This window comes from Anomaloglossus baeobatrachus, chromosome 3 (assembly GCF_048569485.1).
Source record: "Anomaloglossus baeobatrachus isolate aAnoBae1 chromosome 3, aAnoBae1.hap1, whole genome shotgun sequence".
NCBI classification, from domain to species: Eukaryota; Metazoa; Chordata; class Amphibia; order Anura; family Aromobatidae; genus Anomaloglossus; species Anomaloglossus baeobatrachus.
In genome coordinates this window covers 160,855,052-160,875,428 of record NC_134355.1, presented here as the reverse complement: position 1 = coordinate 160,875,428, position 20,377 = coordinate 160,855,052, and the positions used below count along the sequence as shown (strand labels likewise).

General features: G+C 40.2%; 1 protein-coding gene across 3 annotated transcripts in view; it reads right to left on the bottom strand.

The window, feature by feature from the left end:
- The window catches only part of STXBP5 (syntaxin binding protein 5), a 611,224-nt gene that overhangs the window by 450,282 nt on the left and 140,565 nt on the right, over positions 1–20,377 (bottom strand). For all 3 annotated transcript variants that reach the window (XM_075339550.1, XM_075339551.1, XM_075339552.1), the window contains exons 3-4: positions 13,702–13,783; positions 9,932–10,032 (exon numbers count right to left, since the gene is read on the bottom strand). In XM_075339550.1, coding sequence (XP_075195665.1) covers positions 9,932–10,032; positions 13,702–13,783 — 183 coding nt within the window. The remainder of the gene's footprint in view (positions 1–9,931; positions 10,033–13,701; positions 13,784–20,377) is intronic.

Sequence of the window (20,377 nt, the reverse complement as noted above, 5' to 3'; positions counted from 1 at the left end):
TTCAATTATGCTGTGCATACAATGTCAAAGGAAACTTGTCAGACAAAAAAAAAAAAAAAAAAAATTTACCTGCAGATATGGTTCGGAAGTCTCACTGGAAAAGTGGGTACAAGGAGAAAATGAAGTTGAAGTTCATTTAAGTCACCAGACCAGTGCAAATATCCATAAAAGTCCAGCTGACTATACAGAGATTGCTAATCCCTGCCTAAAGGTCCAGTCACACTAAGCAACTTACCAGCGATCCCAACAACGATAGGGATCGCTGGTAAGTTGCTAGGAGGTTGCTGGTGAGATGTCACACTGCGATGCTCCAGCGATCCCACCAGCAACCTGACCTGGCAGGGATCGCTGGAGCGTCGCTACACGAGTTGCTGGTGAGCTCACGAGCAACCAGTGACCAGCCCCCAGCGCCGCGTGGAAGATGCTGCGCTTGGTAACTAAGGTAAATATCGGGTAACCAACCCGATATTTACCTTGGTTACCAGTGCACGGAGCTACACGTGCAGAGAGCAGGGAGCAGCGCACACTGAGCGCTGGCTCCCTGCTCTCCTAGTTACAGCACACATCGGGTTAATTACCCGATGTGTGCTGCAGCTAAATGTGCACAGAGCAGGGAGCAGCGCACAACGCTTAGCACTGGCTCCCTGCTCTCCTAGTTACAGCACACATCGGGTTAATTACCCGATGTGTGCAGCAGCTACATGTGCACAGAGCAGGGAGCAGCGCACAATGCTTAGCGCTGGCTCCCTGCTCTCCTAGCTACAGCACACATCGGGTTAATTAACCCGATGTGTCCTGCAGCTACATGTGCACAGAGCAGGAGCCGGCACTGACAGTGAGAGCGGCGGAGGCTGGTAACAAAGGTAAATATCAGGTAACCAAGGACAGGGCTTCTTGGTTACCCGATATTTACATTGGTTACCAGCCTCCGCAGAAGCCGGCTCCTGCTGCCTGCACATTTAGTTGTTGCTGTCTCGCTGTCACACACAGCGATCTGTGCTTCACAGCGGGACAGCAACAACTAAAAAATGGCCCAGGACATTCAGCAACAACCAACGACCTCACAGCAGGGGCCGGGTTGTTGCTGGATGTCACACACAGCAACATCGCTAGCAACGTCACAAAAGTTGTTAGTTAGCAGCGATGTTGCTAGCGATGTTGCTTAGTGTGACGGGGCCTTAACTGTCCCTGTATGCACTGGCATAAAGAGATCTTTAGAAAAAGTATTTCTAAAGATCTTTTATCATATACTAATGAGCGTGGGGACTAGTCCCAAGGGAGCTATATCCAGGGCTGTGGAGTCGGAGCTCATTTTGGTGGAGTCGGTATAAAATGCACAGACTCCGACTCCTAAAATATATAATAAATTGGGGACAGTAGTGGAATGCAGAATGTGCTGAATATTTTTCATAGGAATTTGGGAAAGTTATGAAATGTCCTATAAATGTCTGTTCTATTCCTGATCTAAGGCTACATTCACACAAAATGTTTTTGCTGCGTTTTTTGAAGATACGTTGTTCAGCTGCAAAAGCAGATCAGCTTTTTAAAAAACCGCATCACCTGAAAGATTTTTGAGCTCATAAATAATGCTTTCAATAGCAAAAGCAGATTAGCCACACAAACTCACATGCTAATTCTCTGAGGATCTGTTTTTGAGGCCAAAAACGGATCCTCACAAAACGATGTGTCTGAATGTTTTATCTTGAAACCCATTGCCTTTCCTGGGATCCCCGGAGTCACTGCATTTAACTGAATTATTTTGCCATCAATGTTCGATATGTTTGTGACAAAGAAATTGTTATCAAGACACTGGCAGTAAGACACTAAAGCTCATCACATCAGCCAGTTTCTCCAGGCCTTAGTGGAAAAAGTTCTGCAAGACTACAAACTCAAAAAAGAACAGGTTCTTGCTATTGTAACGAACAATGCTTCAAACATGATAAGTACAATTAAACTGATGAATGAGAGTAATGAAAAACATCTAGAAGAAAATTTAGGATTCAGTATGTTTGAGATGGAAGGCCACAGCGCTGTTCATGTAACTGAGGAACAAACAGATATTACAACAGAAGAACAGCAAAATGATACTTTAGGATTAGATCTTGTTGAAGCTGCTTCAAAACACTTTCATATTCATCAAATGCGCTGTGTTGTGCACACTCTGCAGCTGGCAATAAGAGATAGTCTGCAAGAGGGACATGCTGGAAATTTGATTGGTAAAGTGAGGAAATTGGTTATTGCCGCCATAACTCGTAAAATTGATTACATCTTGAAGAGACGTGCTGGGAAAGGGGCAATTGTCGATCAAGCCACTCGGTGGGGCAGCACTTATTTAATGATTGAGCGATTGCTTGAACTAAAACAGTTTCTTATAGATATGGCGAACCCTAAGGTATCCCTAAATAAAGGTCAATGAACACAGGTGGCTGAATTGAAGATATTGCTTAATCATCCATTTACCTTGACTGAAAAATTACAAGCTGAAAATTTAACTCCTGGCATTCTCATAAGGGAGTGGAAGAACTTGCTATTTTACCTGTCCCAAAGATGATGTTTAATTGCAAATGGCATTTCTGCTTTAATGATATGGAGAAAGACACAGCTATTCGATAATAAAACTTCTGGCAGCTGTTTATGTGGACCCAAGTCATCGTAAACTGCTTGATGATCAACAGCTTACTTAAGGAAAAGAAGCTGTGACTGAGGTAGCAGTTAGGATGAGCAGCTACAGGACTGCCAGGCGCAAGAGGACTTGGGTCCTGACAGTGCTACTGCTGCCATATCTTCATCCTCATCAGATGAGGAGTTTAACTTTGACAAATATTTGGATGACATGGAGCAGGCAAAGCGTTGCTGCAAGTAAAAAGATTTCACTCTGTCTCCTATAGCAGCAGATTGACCAGATTTCAGCAAAATTTTTCACTTGCTCTCAAAGAAATAAAAAAATTCAACCGTTCATGAAAACTGACTGTGCATGAGGCAATTCCTTTATACCCGGGAAATTGTTAGAGATGCTGCCAATGTGGTTACGGCTTTGCCTCCAACCTTAGTGTGGAGAAGTTGTTCTCTAGCCTTAAAATTATTAGGTCAGATTTGAGGTCATCTATGAAGGAGGATCTGATGGAGGCAATTCTATTTCTTACAACAAAGTTACAGCCTGCACAAATGTTATTTAGCATGTTGTTGAAAACTGTTTTTTGCCACTTAAATAGTTTTATAATATTAATAATAAAAAAAAAAAAAATTATCTCTCTCTCTCTCGATAGATAGAGATATATATTTTATATATATACACACACACAGTATATATACAGTACATATACACAGTATATATATATATATATATATATATATATATATATATATATATATATATATATATATATATATATATATATATATATATATATATATATATATATATATATATACACATATACACACACACACACTAATATATATCTTTATTACATACTGTATTACATATACATACATAAGTGTTCTAATGTTGTATTCCAATAAATATATTTTATGCTCTAAATATCTTTATTATAGTATCATAAAAATAATTAAATGTCTGATGTTCACATTGTACTACAATACATTTTTCACTTTAATATAAGCAATATATGTGGGAGTTGGAGTCGGAGTCTGTGCAAGGGAAATTTCGGAGTCGGAGTCGCAGGTTTAGCCTATCGACTCCATAGCCCTGGTTATATCCTTTGACTAGTCGGCCCTCATAGTACATTACTGTGGGTGTGCAAACTTGCTAACAAGCTATTCAATGCAGCGTCCCCAGTGGTGATGCGCGTACCTGTGTTCGCACTTCTGAATGTCCGATCACTTCCCGTCATGCGCAGTAGACCTTTTTGACGCTAGGACGCATACACCCTGCTTCATACTGTACATGACCGGAAGTGCCCGGCATTCAGAAGCGCGGTCACAGTGAACACAGGTACGAGTGTCAACGCTGATGATGCTGCATTGAATAGTATGTTAGTATGCCCCTGTGGGCACACTAACATGCCAAGAGGGCAGCTAATCGGGGGATATAACGCCCTTGGATTAGTCCCTGTGCTCATTAGCATAAGATAAAAGATCTTTACAAATACTTTTTCTAAAGATCTCTATCTATGCTAGTGTATACTGCTTGTGGTTCTGGGTGCATATTGCACCTGATAGGTTCCCTTTAACTGACAACCTGCTTGGCACATGCACTACTCAAGGAGCAGAGGTAGTGATAACCTCATCACTGCATAGCCAGCGGCTACAAGGAAGATACAATTTTATTTTCTCCCTGCAGATGCTGTGCCAGTTAGAGCCAAAAATATTTAAAACAATCACCTGCAGATTATGACCAGGTCTGCAGGTAAATATCATATTTTTTTTCTGTAATAAGGAGCTTTTTATCTGATAAGTTACCTTTAAAAGCTACATTAAAAAACACTTAAAAATAATGTTTCAACAGTGAGCGAGGCAGAAAATTCACAGAAAAACATCCCTAAAAATGTATATTTGCATATGCACCACAATAACCTAATTTAACCCGTTCTATAATGCAAAATTTAATTAGTCATCACAGGGGTTAAACGTAAAATTGAACAAAACCATCTTTCCCAGAGAAAAACAAGCTTTCCTAACATGCTCTGAATCAGAAGAGAGAGCTATTAAAAGCAAACATCAGCTATCGCATAGAACGCTTTAAACCTGCAATTACTCTGTGAACACATACCTCCTCCCTTAAAATGATCAAAGGAGCCTGTGCTTCCAGGAACAGTGTGATGTTCATTCAACTAGATAACACAAGAAAGGCTTTCAGAGCGTATATATCTAATGCATCTTGATGTTCTTTTGAAATTCCCTTTTCTATAAATATAAAATCCAAAAGTGAACTGATCGGTTGAATGTGCAGGCAGGGGTCAGCACACCACCAAGTATCTCATACAAAGCTTATGGATCAGTGTTGTGAAGAGTCTAGTGGTACCCGGTGTTATTTTTGTGCCCGTCAACTTGCAACATTCCCCACTCCCACCACAAAGAAAAGAAAAAGCAAACCGCATTGTCATTTCCACCCCGCATATGGCAAGCAATGTTGCAGTTTGCTAGAACCAAACATCAATGGAATTTGGTTTTTCAAAACATCACAGACAAGTAGCTGTCAACTGAACCTGCCAGCAGCCCCAAACGGCAAACACACACAGCTAACCACATTTTGCAGCTCATTGTGAGTCAATGGGCCGTATCCTCTCTCTCGAGGCCTTTACCTTGCAGAAGGTATAAGTTGTGGATTCTAGTTCTACAATGGGAAAAAACAACACAATAGCACTCTAATATCGACTTTCTAAAATCACACATCTTACACTCAACAGTTTATAACATTTTATTACTGGTTTTCTTTTACATCAACTGAAGATATATGCCACATAAAACATGGAAAGCCATTTTGCAGATTCATTCGAATACATACAGGTGACTGTTTTTAACAAATCATAGAATGGTAGAGTTGAAAGGGACCTCCAGGGTCATCTGGTCCAACCCCCTGCTCAATGTCCAGTCTCTTTTTGAAGACTTCCATTGAAGGAGAACTTAACACCTCTTGTGGGAGCTTGCACCACTCATTGATCACCCTTCACTGTCAATATCTAAACTGTGTCTCATCCCTTTCAGTTTCATCCCTTCACTTCTAGCCTTTCCTTGTGCAAATGTGAATAGTATTGAACCCTCTACAGTGTGACAGTCCTTGAGATATTTGTAGACAGCTATTAAGTCTCCTTCTAGTCTCCCTCTTTGCAAGGTAAGTATTCCTAAAACTTGTAACCGTTCCTCGTAGGACATGGTTTGTAGACTGATCACCATCCTGGTCGCTCTTCTCTGAACTTGCTCCAGTTTCTCAAGGTCTTACTGTAAATGTGGTACCCAGAACTGGACACTGTATTGCAGATGAGGTCTGACCAAAGAAAAGTAGAGGGGGATAATTACTTTATGTGATCCAGACTCTATGCTTCTGTTAATGCACCGGACGGAAAGCATCTGAAATGAACGCAATAATGACCAATCCATGGATATTATAATTTAGTGTATAATAACAAAATGGCTTAAACTGAAAATCAGTGGATTGAAACCTTGATCAACACACTAAATACTTGGCAAAAGTCTTGACTTTGAAGTATACATTACTTATCTTGCATTGTTCTTGAGGTCTAGACTGTTCTATAGTTCTACATTTACTATTCTGTAGGAGTGGAACACTCACAGCTAGCTCACGATCGGCACAGAGCTTGCTCTGAAGCTTGACATTCTGAGAAATCTCAGTTCTACACCTTAATCTGATTAGGAAAAAAATCAGGTGCCTTGATGTATTACAGAAGCTTAGCTAAGCGGTTTAGCATGCGTCAGTTCTGATTCCAACAACCACTGATAGAATTGTAAGTTTGAGTACATGCTACTCAGGGTCAGTCTAAAACAATGTGGTCCCAAAGGAGATCCCAAATCTCAAGAGACACACAGAGAATTGGTCTGACTACAGATCAATACGAATGCCAGCAGGCCTCAAAAAAGAGAGGTGAACTACTAGTTAGGGACAATACTGATTGGGACACCTTGTCACAGTGGGATGGCTTTTACTTTTTTCATCAAAACAGTGTCAACTAAGTACCTCATGTTATTGACATGTACTATTACTATTTACTTACTCCAGGGTATTTGCTCATTTGTTTATCCTAGGCTAGGTTTATTAATTACCACAGTACGAACGTGCAAAAACACATTGCACTTATTCCAACATGTGTTCCAGCTCATTACTTCAGTTATTTTGTACTTCTTACATATGGGGGCAGGACTCCCCCCTTTGTGGGCTGGGTATTCAGTCTATTTAGCTCTCCACTGGCATGCATGTGTTTAGGTAGTCGGGCACGGGTCTTGCTCTGCCCTCGTCCATTTTAAGGCCTTGTTGCATATAGAAAGGTAAACTAAAAGATGTAGGATCCATCCTGAGTGCTTACACCTTGGTTGTGGTGGGATTGCTTATGCGCTCCCTATAGATCAACCAAAAGCCTAAAAATCATTACAAAAGAGACCCTCCTGACATTTTTCATCCTTTTCAAACCTCACCAGTATAACATAAGGGACAACTGAGTGAATGTGCTCATCAGTATATTCCACTGGAACCAAATATCTGTCATTACGCTCAGTAAAAAAAAAATAAAGAAATAAAATCAAATACTTTGTAGCTTGAACAACATGGTAAAGACATTCACTGCCAAACAAGTCCTAGAATTAATGTTGTGCAGTATTTTTCTCATGCATATTATTGGCTACACCTTTTCATACATCCTACAAGGATTAAGGTGAAGACGTCAACAAGATGGCAATGGATGTTCTATAGGAAATTATCTCAAAGTCATTGTATTTATAAAGTACAGCATGTAGTACAAAGTCACAAATACCGCAGATATAGATGCCAATAGTTTTTTCGCATGCATCAAAGCATTGATTATTATTGAGTTAGAAGTCAATAGAATTATAACATTACAAGGAAAAAGTCGATTTCCCAAATCTAGAATTCCATAATAAAGCAATAATCCCTATCTACTCCCCAGCTATCTAGCACAGTATACAATATCAGATCCAGCTTCAGAGAAGTATTTGCAAGGTATATGGAAAAAAAGTGTGCAAGCACAAGCCCTTTGCTTAGATAACGGCCAACTATCTAAGACCGCAGTGGAGGCTGGTCACTTAGGCAGTAAGCAGTTACAAGAGAATTAAAAATCCTTACCTGAGGGATAAAGTTTGTAATAAGAGGTGAATTGCAAAGTGTCTTGTTTTTCCCAAGTACTTTGCAATTTTGGCAATTTAGAATTCTGACAAAACCCTTTTTATACTGGTATTATTGGAGAAATACCACTGGGCAGCACACAATGGTGACCTAGTCCCATCGCTGCATCTCTTACTGGAGTTTTCTGAAAATCAGAGCTTTCCTCCTGCAGTGGGAACCAAACACTGGATTCCTCCCCATTACTTATCCATGCTCCTGGATATTCATGGGCTCCCAACGCTCCATGTCACTGATTAGAAGAGTTCTCTGTATAGGGAGAGAACTGCCAGCGAAACACAGGAAATCAGCCGCTCACATATAACTCAGTGCTCATCCCAAGCTACAGGAGATACACTACTTCTAACAACCAGTGAGACACCACTGCAAACAAGACGGCTGTCATTATCTTAGTCAGCGGCATAACCTGGTGACAGATCCCTTTAATGTGGAAGTAGTCTAAATCGGTAACACATCATGTACATTATAAAATGCCGACCGGCTACATTGTGAGTGGCCAGTATGTATCCAAGAGGTGGTTGTACTCTGGGCTGTAAACCTGGAATGTCTACTCTGGTACCTGTAGTGCCACAAACTATTAAGTAGATCAAGGGCCAGCCAGGTTTACGGATAGCTGGAGAGATGGGTGGGTCTGGCTATCCACATACTTCCACCTTTGGGTGTGTGTGATATCTGAATGAGACTTTGTTTTGCATATGGCAGTCAGTGAGAAGGGGCCTCAGAGAGGTGCTCTGCACTGACAGGAGCATGTGTGTGTAGAGACTGCTAAACTATAAACTGGATATAGGTATTGAAGCCTCTCTGAAGGCTCTGAAGGAAGAGATGGTCCGTTTCGTCTAACCAGGGTCAGTGTATGGAGGGCTGCTATGACCCTGAAAGATACATCAGGAGAAGGTAAACGGACTTGAAATCTGTGTCTGAATGCTGACCAGGGTGAGTGGCATCTATGTGGGCGATCCCACAGTTATACTGTGTATGTTGTGTAACTAAAGTGCCGGATTATGTTGTGTGAGTTAATAAACTGCTTGAACTTTTAATGGAAGTGTTTGCTTGCGTCAGCAAGGTAGCACGCAGGAGAGCGAGTGACCCCCATCAAAGGGAATGAACTGTCACATACAGATTGCAGCATTTTTTATAGGGTAACAACCCTAGTTGCCACATACTAACTATATAATGTCAGCATCACACATAGTATTTCATGAATTATGCACATAATTACAAGTATTTAACATGATATGTTGAAAAGCAATGGTCATCATACTATAACTAATCATATGCAGCTAAACTCCCCCACCCTCCACTGTAGTCTGTGGGCAGAATAACATCTCTTGCAAACCCGACAGCCCATGGCTCAGACAGCAGGAATCAGACACTGGCCAAGGTACTGAAGCCATGTACCGTATATTTTCTCGTCACTGCCTTCCAGGATCATAAAAAATAAAGTTAAAACAGCCTTCACACCTACACTACAAACCGCTGTCCAAATCGGATTCCGCAGATGTTGACAGTTCTGCCAGACAGTGGTCATCCCCAAACCCCAAGGTGTAGGACCTCTCCCCTGTAAACTGTATGTTGCACTGTTGTATTGGTTATAAATGTTTTACCTTATTATATGAGGATAATCACATAAGAATATAAGCAATAAACTTTTCCCTGTTGTACAGTATCTAGAAATGTTACTTGTGGATACCATCTGTATCTAATATGAAGAAGCAATTAAAGGCTTAGTCACAACTAGTCATCTAAAAGGGCATGTCCACTACTGGACATTTCCTTCACAGTGTCCCAGATAGGCTTAAAAAAAACAAAAAACACTGCACCATACCTGTGATGTTAGCGCTGTCTCCTGGTTTACGTGGTTTCGAGAGGAAAGTATCAAGTGTTTGTATTTTATCAGAGGCAGTGAAAAAATTAAGAAGGGTCAGCCAAGTAGTTTGAACATTACTATGAAATACATTCATTTATTAGTATTTTCTTCCTGCCACAGTTCATCGTGAAGGTGGAGCAGCACAACCAGTGACATCCAAGTACAAGGCTGTTAATAATGCATTACGATAAAGGGGACAATCACCAAATCAGTAGCCATCTTCTTTTTCTTACCGTTCTCTGCTGAATTTCAGGGAATGCAGTATGGCAGGTCTCTTCTGTCGCAGATTCCAAAGATGTAAAGTGTCATCCGTCAAGGCACTCACAAGCGCTCCCTTTAAAAATAATACACAACTAATTAGAAAATAGAAGTAACATGGTTACATGGAGCGGTAGAATGTGTTCTTCTGATAGGAAATTAGCTTGGGAGCGACAGTAGTAGAAAAATATTGGTTTTGAACTTAAACTAAAACACACAACACCAAATGTTTAGAATTAGAAAACGTTCATTGGCTAACCCGTTGAAAGGAAGTTCAAATAGCCGCACTCAATTTTTTTATTAATGTAGTATTACGTTGGTATAAAGGCCCTTACCAAAACTTTACAAATGATAGGTGACGTGGGTGTATTTATTACACACACTGTGTATATAAAGGTGTGTGCATAGATATAGATAGGCTATGTGCACATGCTGCGTTTTTTTTGACGCTGCGTTTTTGGCCGCTAAAAACGCACAAAAACGCAGCAAAAAATGCATGCGTTTTTACTGCGATTTGGTGCGTTTTGCTGCGTTTTTGATCTCTGCATTTTTCTGCGTTTCTCCAATGCATTGCATGGGGGGAAAACGCAGAAAAACGCAGGAAAGAATTGACATGTCCTTTTTTTTTTTTTTTTTTTTTTTAAGCTCAAAAACGCAGCTTAAAAAAAAAGTTGTGTGCAGACAGCAAAAATGGGGAAGCAAAGTCATGCAGTTTTGAGGCCAAAAATGCACCCGAAAAACGCACAAAAACACTGCGAAAAACGCACCTGTGTGAACTTACCCTTATACATACAGATGAAACCAGAGGTTTACATACACTATCTAAAAAGACACATATGCATGTTTTTCTCACTATCCGACATTAAATCAGAATAAACCATGAAAAAGCCCCGCTCTCAATCCTATTGAAAATATATGGGCAAAGCTGAAAAGGCAGGTGCGAGCATGGCGACCTACAAACATGGCTCAGTTACAGCAGCTCTATCAGGAGAAATGGGCCCAAATTCCTACCAAATATTGTGAGAAGCTTGTAGAAGGATATCCAAAATGTTTGACTCAAGTTTAAGGGCAATGGTACCAAATACTAAAGAAATGCATGTGAACTTTTGACTTTGCAGAAAGTAATAAAAATGCCTTAAAACATTCTCTGTAATTATTCTGGTATTTGGCAAATATAAATAATTTTGGATCCTAATTCACCTAAAATGGGAAATGTTTATTCTGACTTCATGTCAGATAGTGAGAAAAACATGTATGTGTATGTAAACTTCTGGTTTCAATTGTATACACACAAAAGTCGCCAGCATTCCTGAAGAGTCTTCCTCTTAAGAAACTTAGCGACCTCAAAAAGATGTTATGTGCACATATCCTAACTGGAGCGACTGGAACCGAAAAAAACGCCTTAAAATGTCACAACGGAATTTAAATAGTGAGCCGGAGGTGCGCGGTTCTTCACGCCCTTCGTCTTACTGCTATGTGAACGCAATGTGATGAGTTGCCACGGCCACCAGGGAGCTGATGGAGGTCCATGTGTGATTCTTTGAATACAATACTAAGCAGGTAATTGTAGGTTCAAGTCAACAAGGTAAAATAATAAAAATGTTTTTAAACAAAATAGAATAAGCCAATAAACACATACGTAAGCATTATATATTTTATATTCTCGTTATAAATGGGACTACCCTGAAGTTCTGACACTGTTACAATGTAAAGTAACTAGTGTCCAGCTTGTATAACAGTGTAAATTTATTGTGCCCTCTAGAAAGCTCACAAATTACTGAGTATATTTCTAAAAGGTGCTATTGCTATTATTTTCTCACCAGATGTCAGTAACAAGCCATCCAATCATCCATAGAGATCCAAAAATTAAGTTCCGTGTAATAATGAGAAACACGACAGTCAAACAGTATTATACACATGAAGAGGTGCAAAAAGCCATGGAAAATCATGACACCAGCTGAAATCTGTCAGCAATTAGAAAGCAATCCTGTCACTAAATTTGTAATTGGAAAGAACAAAATTTCACTATAAACCAGGCACGACCAGGTGCGCTTCACAAGATTTCAGACAGAGGAGTGAAAATAATTATTAGAAGAAATGTCCTAGAGCCAATAACCAACTGTGGGAGAGCAAATGTCTAAAAATAACAAGCAAACTAATACACTCAACCGCCATGGCCTGTATACACACTCACCACACTAGACTTCATTGCTGAACAAAAAGAACGTTCAAGTACTTTTAAAGTTTGCTCAACAACATTTAGACATGCCTGTGAAATACTTGGAGATTATAGTCTGGTCAGATGAGACCAAAATTGAACTTTGGATGCCATAATAGACACCATGATTGGAGGTCAAAAGGCACCGCATATCACTGCCCAAAACATCATACTAACAGGGATGTTTAGAGATTAAACATCATGGTGTGGAGCTGTTTTCCACTATACGGCACTGGTAAACTTCCTATAATTGAAGAAAGGATGAATGGACAAATCTACACACATTCTTGATAAAACTATGCTGCAACTATGTTATTTGCTATTTTGATTTGTTGACTTTTATTTTCTTCATTCTGTACAGAACCTTCAGGATTTGAAGAGTGTTTTTATGAAAGAAGGAGCTAAAAATCACACCTGTGCGATGCATTTGACTAGTTACTCGAAATAGGAGGTATCTTGAAGCTGCCATCAATGAAGGCTTTTGTACGAAGTATTTCAGTAAGCGTGTTCAATACTTATTCCCTTTGTCATTTCTTATTATTACACAATTTATGGACATCTATGGTTGTATTTGCTTGCCTGTGTGGACTGGATAGGCTGTTACAGACATCTGGTGAGAATTTCATGTGTTCAATACTTATTTCACCCTGTATATCAAATTATCACCTGAATGATGCTTTGCACAATTGTTCGATCAAAAGCCATCTCAGCTGACTCCCAACACAGGACGTTCATTTGGAAAAGTACTCCTATGTTCTCCCCAACTTTTTCCTCAAGAGATCATAAAGATCCTGGAAAACAATTTTTTCCCCTTTATTGTTCACTTTTACCCCACCATCCATGGTGTCCCATTGGCAGATCTGATCTGTGTCTGCTAGAACTCAACAACTCTTATGCTGGGCAGAGACCCGGTGATCGAGAGATTGCTAGGTCCTAAAGAAGCATTGGAGCTTTAACGCACCAGCATACAATTACAAGGGCACGGGGTTAGAGCCCAGAACCAGGTAAGTTTACAGTGCCCTATTAAAAACTCAGTTGGGCTTACTCATCGCCTATACTCCACAGCTGTTACAGTTTTGCTGCGTCCAGCACAAAACAGACAACAACTACAGCATATCATGAGTACTGCTGTAGCCCATCACAAGGTGTCTCAGTACGTAACCTATGGGCTTTTAAATTTAGGATTAGAAGAAAAAAGTACTGCATGACTGTGAAAATATTAAGAAATTGTGTATACAATGCAGTTTAATGTTAAACTTATTTCCATATCAATAGGTTGCAATATAAATGCTAAACTAAGTATTTGCAGAATAAATTCTCTCCCAAATGTATGTATGTGCACATGTATACATATTAAGATATAAACATGTATGTATATATACTCATGTGTAATTCTCTATTTACTCGTATTTCTGTCCAGTAGTAGCAGTTAAAAACTAACAGACAAAGGCAACAATAGGAAGTGAAGGAGAGAAGGAACACAGGAGTCAGTGATGTCAGAGAGGAGATTAAAGTGATTCCACTAACCTCATTAATCAGGAACTGAAGCTGGATTACTGAAGAACCACTGTCATGCTGGCAATAGCATTCAACTCCTGGCCGACCAAACCTGACATTCATTATGTTAAGGAAGAACCGCTTAAGAAAGTAAAAAAAAAATATAAAAAGAACATGTTTAGAAACTGACAAAGGAAAGAACATAAGCCGTGTAAATGTCACAAGGCTGCAGACTTGCTTTTATACAGATGGTTGTTTGCTACCCCTCTTGTCTGAATAACACCATTCAAAATGTAACAGTGGAACTACAGTGAACCGCAAAATTCAGACAAGTGAAAAACAAGAAGTCTAAAAAGGCATTTACAGTACATTACAAAAGTGAGTACACCCCTCACATTTTTGTGAAATGTTTTATTACATCTTCTCATGGGACAACACTGAAGATATGATACTGATACAATGTAAAGCAATTAGTATACAGCTTGTATAACAGTGTAAATTTGGTACCCACTAAACAACTGTTCTGCGTGGAACCTGTCTTGTTAAACCGCTGTATGCGCTTGGCCACTGTGCTGCAGCTCAGTTCAGGGTGCTGGCAATCTTCTTATAGGCTGGGCCATCTTTATAGAGTAACAATTCTTTTTTTTCCATTTTTTTCAGATCCTCAGAATTATTTGCCATGAGGATCCATGTTAAACTTCAAGTTATTAGTATGAAAGACTGAGAGCGATAACACCAAATGTAACACACCAGCTCCTATTTACACCTAAGACATTGTAACACTAATAAGTCACACGACACCGGGGGAGGGAAAATGGCTAATTGGGCAAAATGAGGCCATTTTTACTTAGGGGTGTACTCACTTTTGTTGCCAGTGGTTTAGACATTAATGGCTGTGTGCTGAGTTATTTAGACGGCACCAAATTTACAGTTATGCAAGCTGTACACTGACTACTTTACATTGTATCACAGTGTTAGATCTTCTCTGTTGTCCCATGAAGATATATATTTACAAAAATGTGAGGGGTGTAGTCACTTTTGTGATATCTCTAACCTACACTTCCTATAGGATTAAACAAAGTTCATGAGAGAGAAAACACATGCTCAATTAAAATGTTAACACAAAAAAAAAAATAAAAAGATCAAAACAATTATTCTCAGCATTATTTCCTCTCACCAGACAACTACAACATTCTCGAGATTTATTCATCCATTGTACTATACAAGGAGGCAGCATATATAGTGTCACCATTATATCTGCACTCTACAAGCAATGGAAAGAACACAACCTAAAAGGTGGTATACATAGCTTCCAAACAGGATCCAGGACTTGCTCTGTGGTAGTGCGGGATCCCTGCAGATGGAATGGGGACGTCAAAAGAGACTATTAAAACCACATAAGGGAAAATGTATCATCCCCTTTTCCCCCCTCATTTGTCATCTGTATGCAATCCATTGTTATACATCAGAAATTAAAAGTTTACAAACCCAAATAGAGTTTCTTATGTTAAAACTTGCAACGTGTCCATGAAAATTGGATGTTAAATGCTTGCCTAGTATGAAATCCTATTTTTTTGTGGAACCCATAGACTTCAATGGGTGGGTCTCCTCTGGCAGAAACCAGATTGAGTCCTTAAAAAGGCCAAACAAACGAACAAAAAGAAAACCTTGTCTGCACTGCTCCATTAATAAACATTGGTCTGAGTATGCCTTAGTTGTGGTTGTTGGGTTTTGTTTTTTTTTTTCCTTTTTACAGCCCGCAGTCAGACCAAAAATCCGGTCATGTGAACTTGGCCTTTGGCCGGATTCATGTATCCGTGTTTGGCAGTTTGAGAATTGACTGATCATGGGTGTCCGGGTCCAAAGGCAGTATGGTAGTTATGTACAAGGCTATTAAATTCAGGTCAGAAGACCCACGGCCGATTGATGAATGGTGGGCCGTATTCAGACTGAAATATGGATTTATAAATCTAAACTTAAGTTATTTTTCTCTCAAAATGTTTCAACTTTTTGTCCAAAAAAGGGATGGGGCATAAAAACGAGGACTTGGCCTACTGCTACCAACATAGTTACTATAATTTAGGCCAGAAAATGATAGTTTGGTGTACCTTTCTACAGCAGGGAAGGAGTATGGAGCCTCACACTGGGGGGGGGGAAGGGTTAAATTCCGGTCACGCTGGAAAATTAGATAATGAGGATGGAAGAACTCGCCACGCATATATCCTCCCCCTGGTCACCTGCCTGCAAAATGCCAGTCTTTTTTTATATGCATCAATGTGTTGGGCAGAAGGCTGCTAATATGTGACATAATTAACAGAGGGATCACAGACAGACAAACCGGCATTTGTTCAGGTACAAAAGGATTTGTAGCGAAATGTCTGTCTAAACTGAAGAGTATGACAGAGAAACCTTTTCATCTTGTTCTTTGTGTTGACCCAGAAATGTGTTGTTTTTATGAGGCTGCACTGTCAAGCTCGGCTATTCCCACATGCACTGATGATGGACCTAGAGGTGGCACATGCTGACGCAAACCTTTGGTGTGGAATTAGAAGAATTCTTAGAAAATAGGTCTGAAGATCTATCCAGTGACTATACCCATTCAAAAATACACCTCACAGCTGATCAATATACTTCTACTTCACCGCTATACAGAGGTCAGCATGATAGGGGTCAGTATTTAAAAGAAGTGGAGAACAGCTAATATCTAAGGGATTGTCTACTACATGGACAACACCTTATAGGCTATAAAAAAAAAAAAAAAAAAAAGTAAATAATTACAATAGTGTCCTAGAAAGAATACAAAAAACCTTATTCTCCTCCCGCACCGGCGCCATTCTTGCATTAACGCAGTCTGCTGGCACTCTGCTGACACTGCCAAGCAGCAGCCGATCATATGCTACAGGGTTGCATGTCACAAACTCACGTGAGCTCGGCAGACCTAACATCAAAGCTGAAATGGCACCCTACAAGAGGTAGGGGTAAAGTTTTGTTTTTTTGTTTTTTTTTTTAAGGAGGAAGTGTTTAGGTAGTGGACAAAACCTTTACACCCATGTGACACAGCTACAGTGACAATTTGACAATTTTTAATTTACTTTATTTGCATTTTTTTTTAGTGAAGGGATTATCTGGGACTTTTATATACAGTGTGTCACCCATATCCTGTCCACCGCCATTAACTTGAGAACGGCGGCAGCTATAGGCATAGAAGTGGTGTCTAGGTATAGTAAAGTAGCCATGCGCTACGCAATGAAACCTCCTAAAGCGCCACCTGGTGGAAAACAACGGAGTTAGCATTTTTATCTCAAAAATGGAACGAGAGAGAAAAAAAAGTGAATTACAAAGTTGTAGGGCATCATCAATTCAATACGAATGGACACCTTGCATACAGAAATGCTATGATTAGAACGTGTAAAACTCACAAGGCTGCGGACGTGAAGCGATACCTCATGGAGACTTTCCTACAAGTCATTGGGCATGGTGGCTGCATGGAGTGGCCTCTACGCTCACCTGACCAGACCCCATTGGAGTTCTTTCTGTGAGGTCACATCAAACAGCAGGTGTATGCGACCCCTCCCTCCCCAACATTTCAGGACCGACGACGACGTATCACAGATGCTTGTGCAAACGTGTCACCTACCATATTGCACAACATGCAGCAAGATACAGTATGCTGTCCAGAGTCCAGATGTGCATTGCAGCTGATGGTGGCCACTTTGAGCATCAAAGTTAAATGAGTGCCACATGCGGGCCCAGCATTCAATGTTTTGGGGGGTCATGGGTTTCATATCATAGCATTTCTGTATGCAAGGTGTCCATTCGTATTGAATTGATGATGCCCTACAATTTTTTAATTCACTTTTTTTTCTCTCTCTTGTTCAGTTTTCAAGATAAAAATGCTAACTCCGTTGTTTTCCACCAGGTGGCGCTATAGGTGGTTTCATTGTGTAGCTCATGGCTACTTTTCTATACCTAGACACCACTTCTATGCCTATAGCTGCCGCCGTTCTCAAGTTAATGGCGGTGGACAGGATATGGGTGAACACACTGTATTTATGGTCATCAATATCTAAATATTGGGGCTGCAACACCCGACATTCAGCTGTTTCCGGCGGCTGGATGTGCTGGAATAGCGACTGCTGCGGCCGAGCACTGCACATCAGTCAGCTATACTAATCAATATGGGGTTGATTTCAGTATCCAGCCAAGGCCACTACACAAGTTGACTGTGCTGAGCTCTGCAGCTCCCACTGATCATATATTGATGACCAATCCTAGGGATAGGCCATGGATATAAGTCCAAGACAATCCCTTTAAATACATACATACGGATTCATGCTCATAGCATGGAAGCCACAATACATATGCCACCACGAAGCACACATCAGTGGTAATGGACGGATTTTAACAGGATATAAATTAGGATGTTCGTATAAAAAAATGCTATTGTACCAACGTGTACAGAACAGCCCACAACAGAGACAATACACCATCCCAATTAGGGATGTGATTACCGGCTCGTCAGAAGCGGATCAGTAATGGAAATGTCGCTATTTACTAAACATAATTCTGCAGCAAGCTGCATGCAAGAGATTAAACTGGTTTCTATGGAAACTTATTGCTTTCCTTACTGCTGGGAAGGTGGGATGTCACTTGTGCTTTAAGGGAAGGGAGCAAATTCCATTTATTCAAACAATGTTTTTTCCCCAGTCGTAATAAAGTGGCTGACCCGGGATCCAGGCTGCGTCTGTGATGACAAATCTTATTCTCGTCTCTTCCAGGGTATGCTCCGCTGCATAGAGGACTTCTTCAAGGTCAGGATGCTGTACCAGCAAGTGCTACTTTAGTTTAGAAACATAACACAATAAGAACAACCATTAACACTTAACCGTTTCAGGCCCTTTGGACTCTCAGCAGCAGCTACATATTCATGAAATATAGACAAGCGCGGCGCATAGAGGTGGAAGGTCTTCTGTAGAACGTGAGTCGCTGGGAGCCATAGAGAATGCATAGGGAGCGAAGGCAATACAACTAATGTAAGGCAGCAATTTTACTTTTTCCAGATACCAAACTCCGTCCTACATTTACTAGAGGTGACTCGTATCCTATCACCCAAGCTAAAGGCGGATGAGAATACTGAGACTGTCTATATTTAATAAAGTATGTACCTTTTCATTGTATATTCACCATGTACTAAATTATGGGCCCCCAGACATGTACATACAGCATAAAAGAGGACTAGTCCATACCGGAGAAACCTCAAACAATAGTACAAGAGATGGTAAGGTTACTCACACATATTTATTAGCAATTCGGATACATTGACATGAATGTATGTTCGGTTCATGGGCACAACCGAGCGCACACCAACCAATGGTGGTCTATATCCAGTTTAACACGAGCGATTTTCCACAGACCTTAGGTCTACTATAACTTGGGATTCTTATATTAGAAGTGTATGGGAATATACTTTAAGGTGGGAGATTAGAGGAAGCAGTATGTCAGCGACTGTGTTATACAGTCCAAATAAAATGTGTGCCCTCACACCGGCTACTGAGTCAGACATTTTCATATATAGCCGACTACTACAGTATACGATCATCCAGAGAATGGAAACAGAAAGGGCTTCAATTAAGATAAAATTCAGAAGTTTAATTTATCATTTGCTCGGGATACTGAAAAATTCTAAATCTTTCAGATTATTTTTGAAAATTGTAATCTATTTTGACAATACAGGGAACTCACTATCATGCATACAGCTGTAGCTTTCTTTAAAATGTAGCATGTATAGGAGTACACACACACACACACACACACACACACACACACAGCAGCAGAATGTAACCATAAGGTGCTTCTGGTCCCTTTTCGCAGTGTGTGATCTCCTTACACAGTCCACACTGGATGTTCAGAGGATATGTAATTCACCACGCCACCAACAGTTATGGGTGCTCTCGAATGATCTGCAGACCCAGAATACTTGAATGCTTTCCCTCCTCTCTACATTCTCATCTGCTGTCGTCAACTTTCTATAAGACCTCGTGCAGCCAACCATATTTTCAGTTCAAGTACAATCCTTCATAAACAAATCTCATAGCACTTGGACAAATGTTATTCAGTGAGGCAGGGCAAGTCAGATTTTTTTTCCCTCGAACAGAGTGGTTCGACAAAAAATATAGCAGAATGCAGGATTTCAGTTTGAAGGCAGTCAGCCATTCTATAGGTTCGTGAAAAAAAAATCCAGTCCAATTTTGAAGAACTGAGAGAATGGAGAAGATCGAGAAACTCATTTTAATTTTCCACCTTCATAGAAACGGATCCCTGTCTGATCAGCATATATAGTACACATTTCCACAAATGGTGAAAATACAGTGTGAACCCCAAAGCTGAAAAATTATGAAACTAGTGAAAAGCAGAACAAGTGGAGCCAAAACAGCCAGAAGCAGCATGCCATCCGAAGTCTGCAGCAGGACAACCAGCTATATAAGAAAGCAGCATCAGGCTCTACAGCATCTAAATGGTGGGGTCACTAATGATTATACTGCATTATTTTGCATTTAGGAAGCTTATGACAAATTTCAATATTTAGTACAGAAGTGTCCATACCATGAGAACACATTATTAGCTTCAAAGCTAAACAATCCCAGCATTTCTTACAGGCTCTGATTTACATTCTGAGCAGTGTGCAATCATCTGCTAAAAGTGTAAG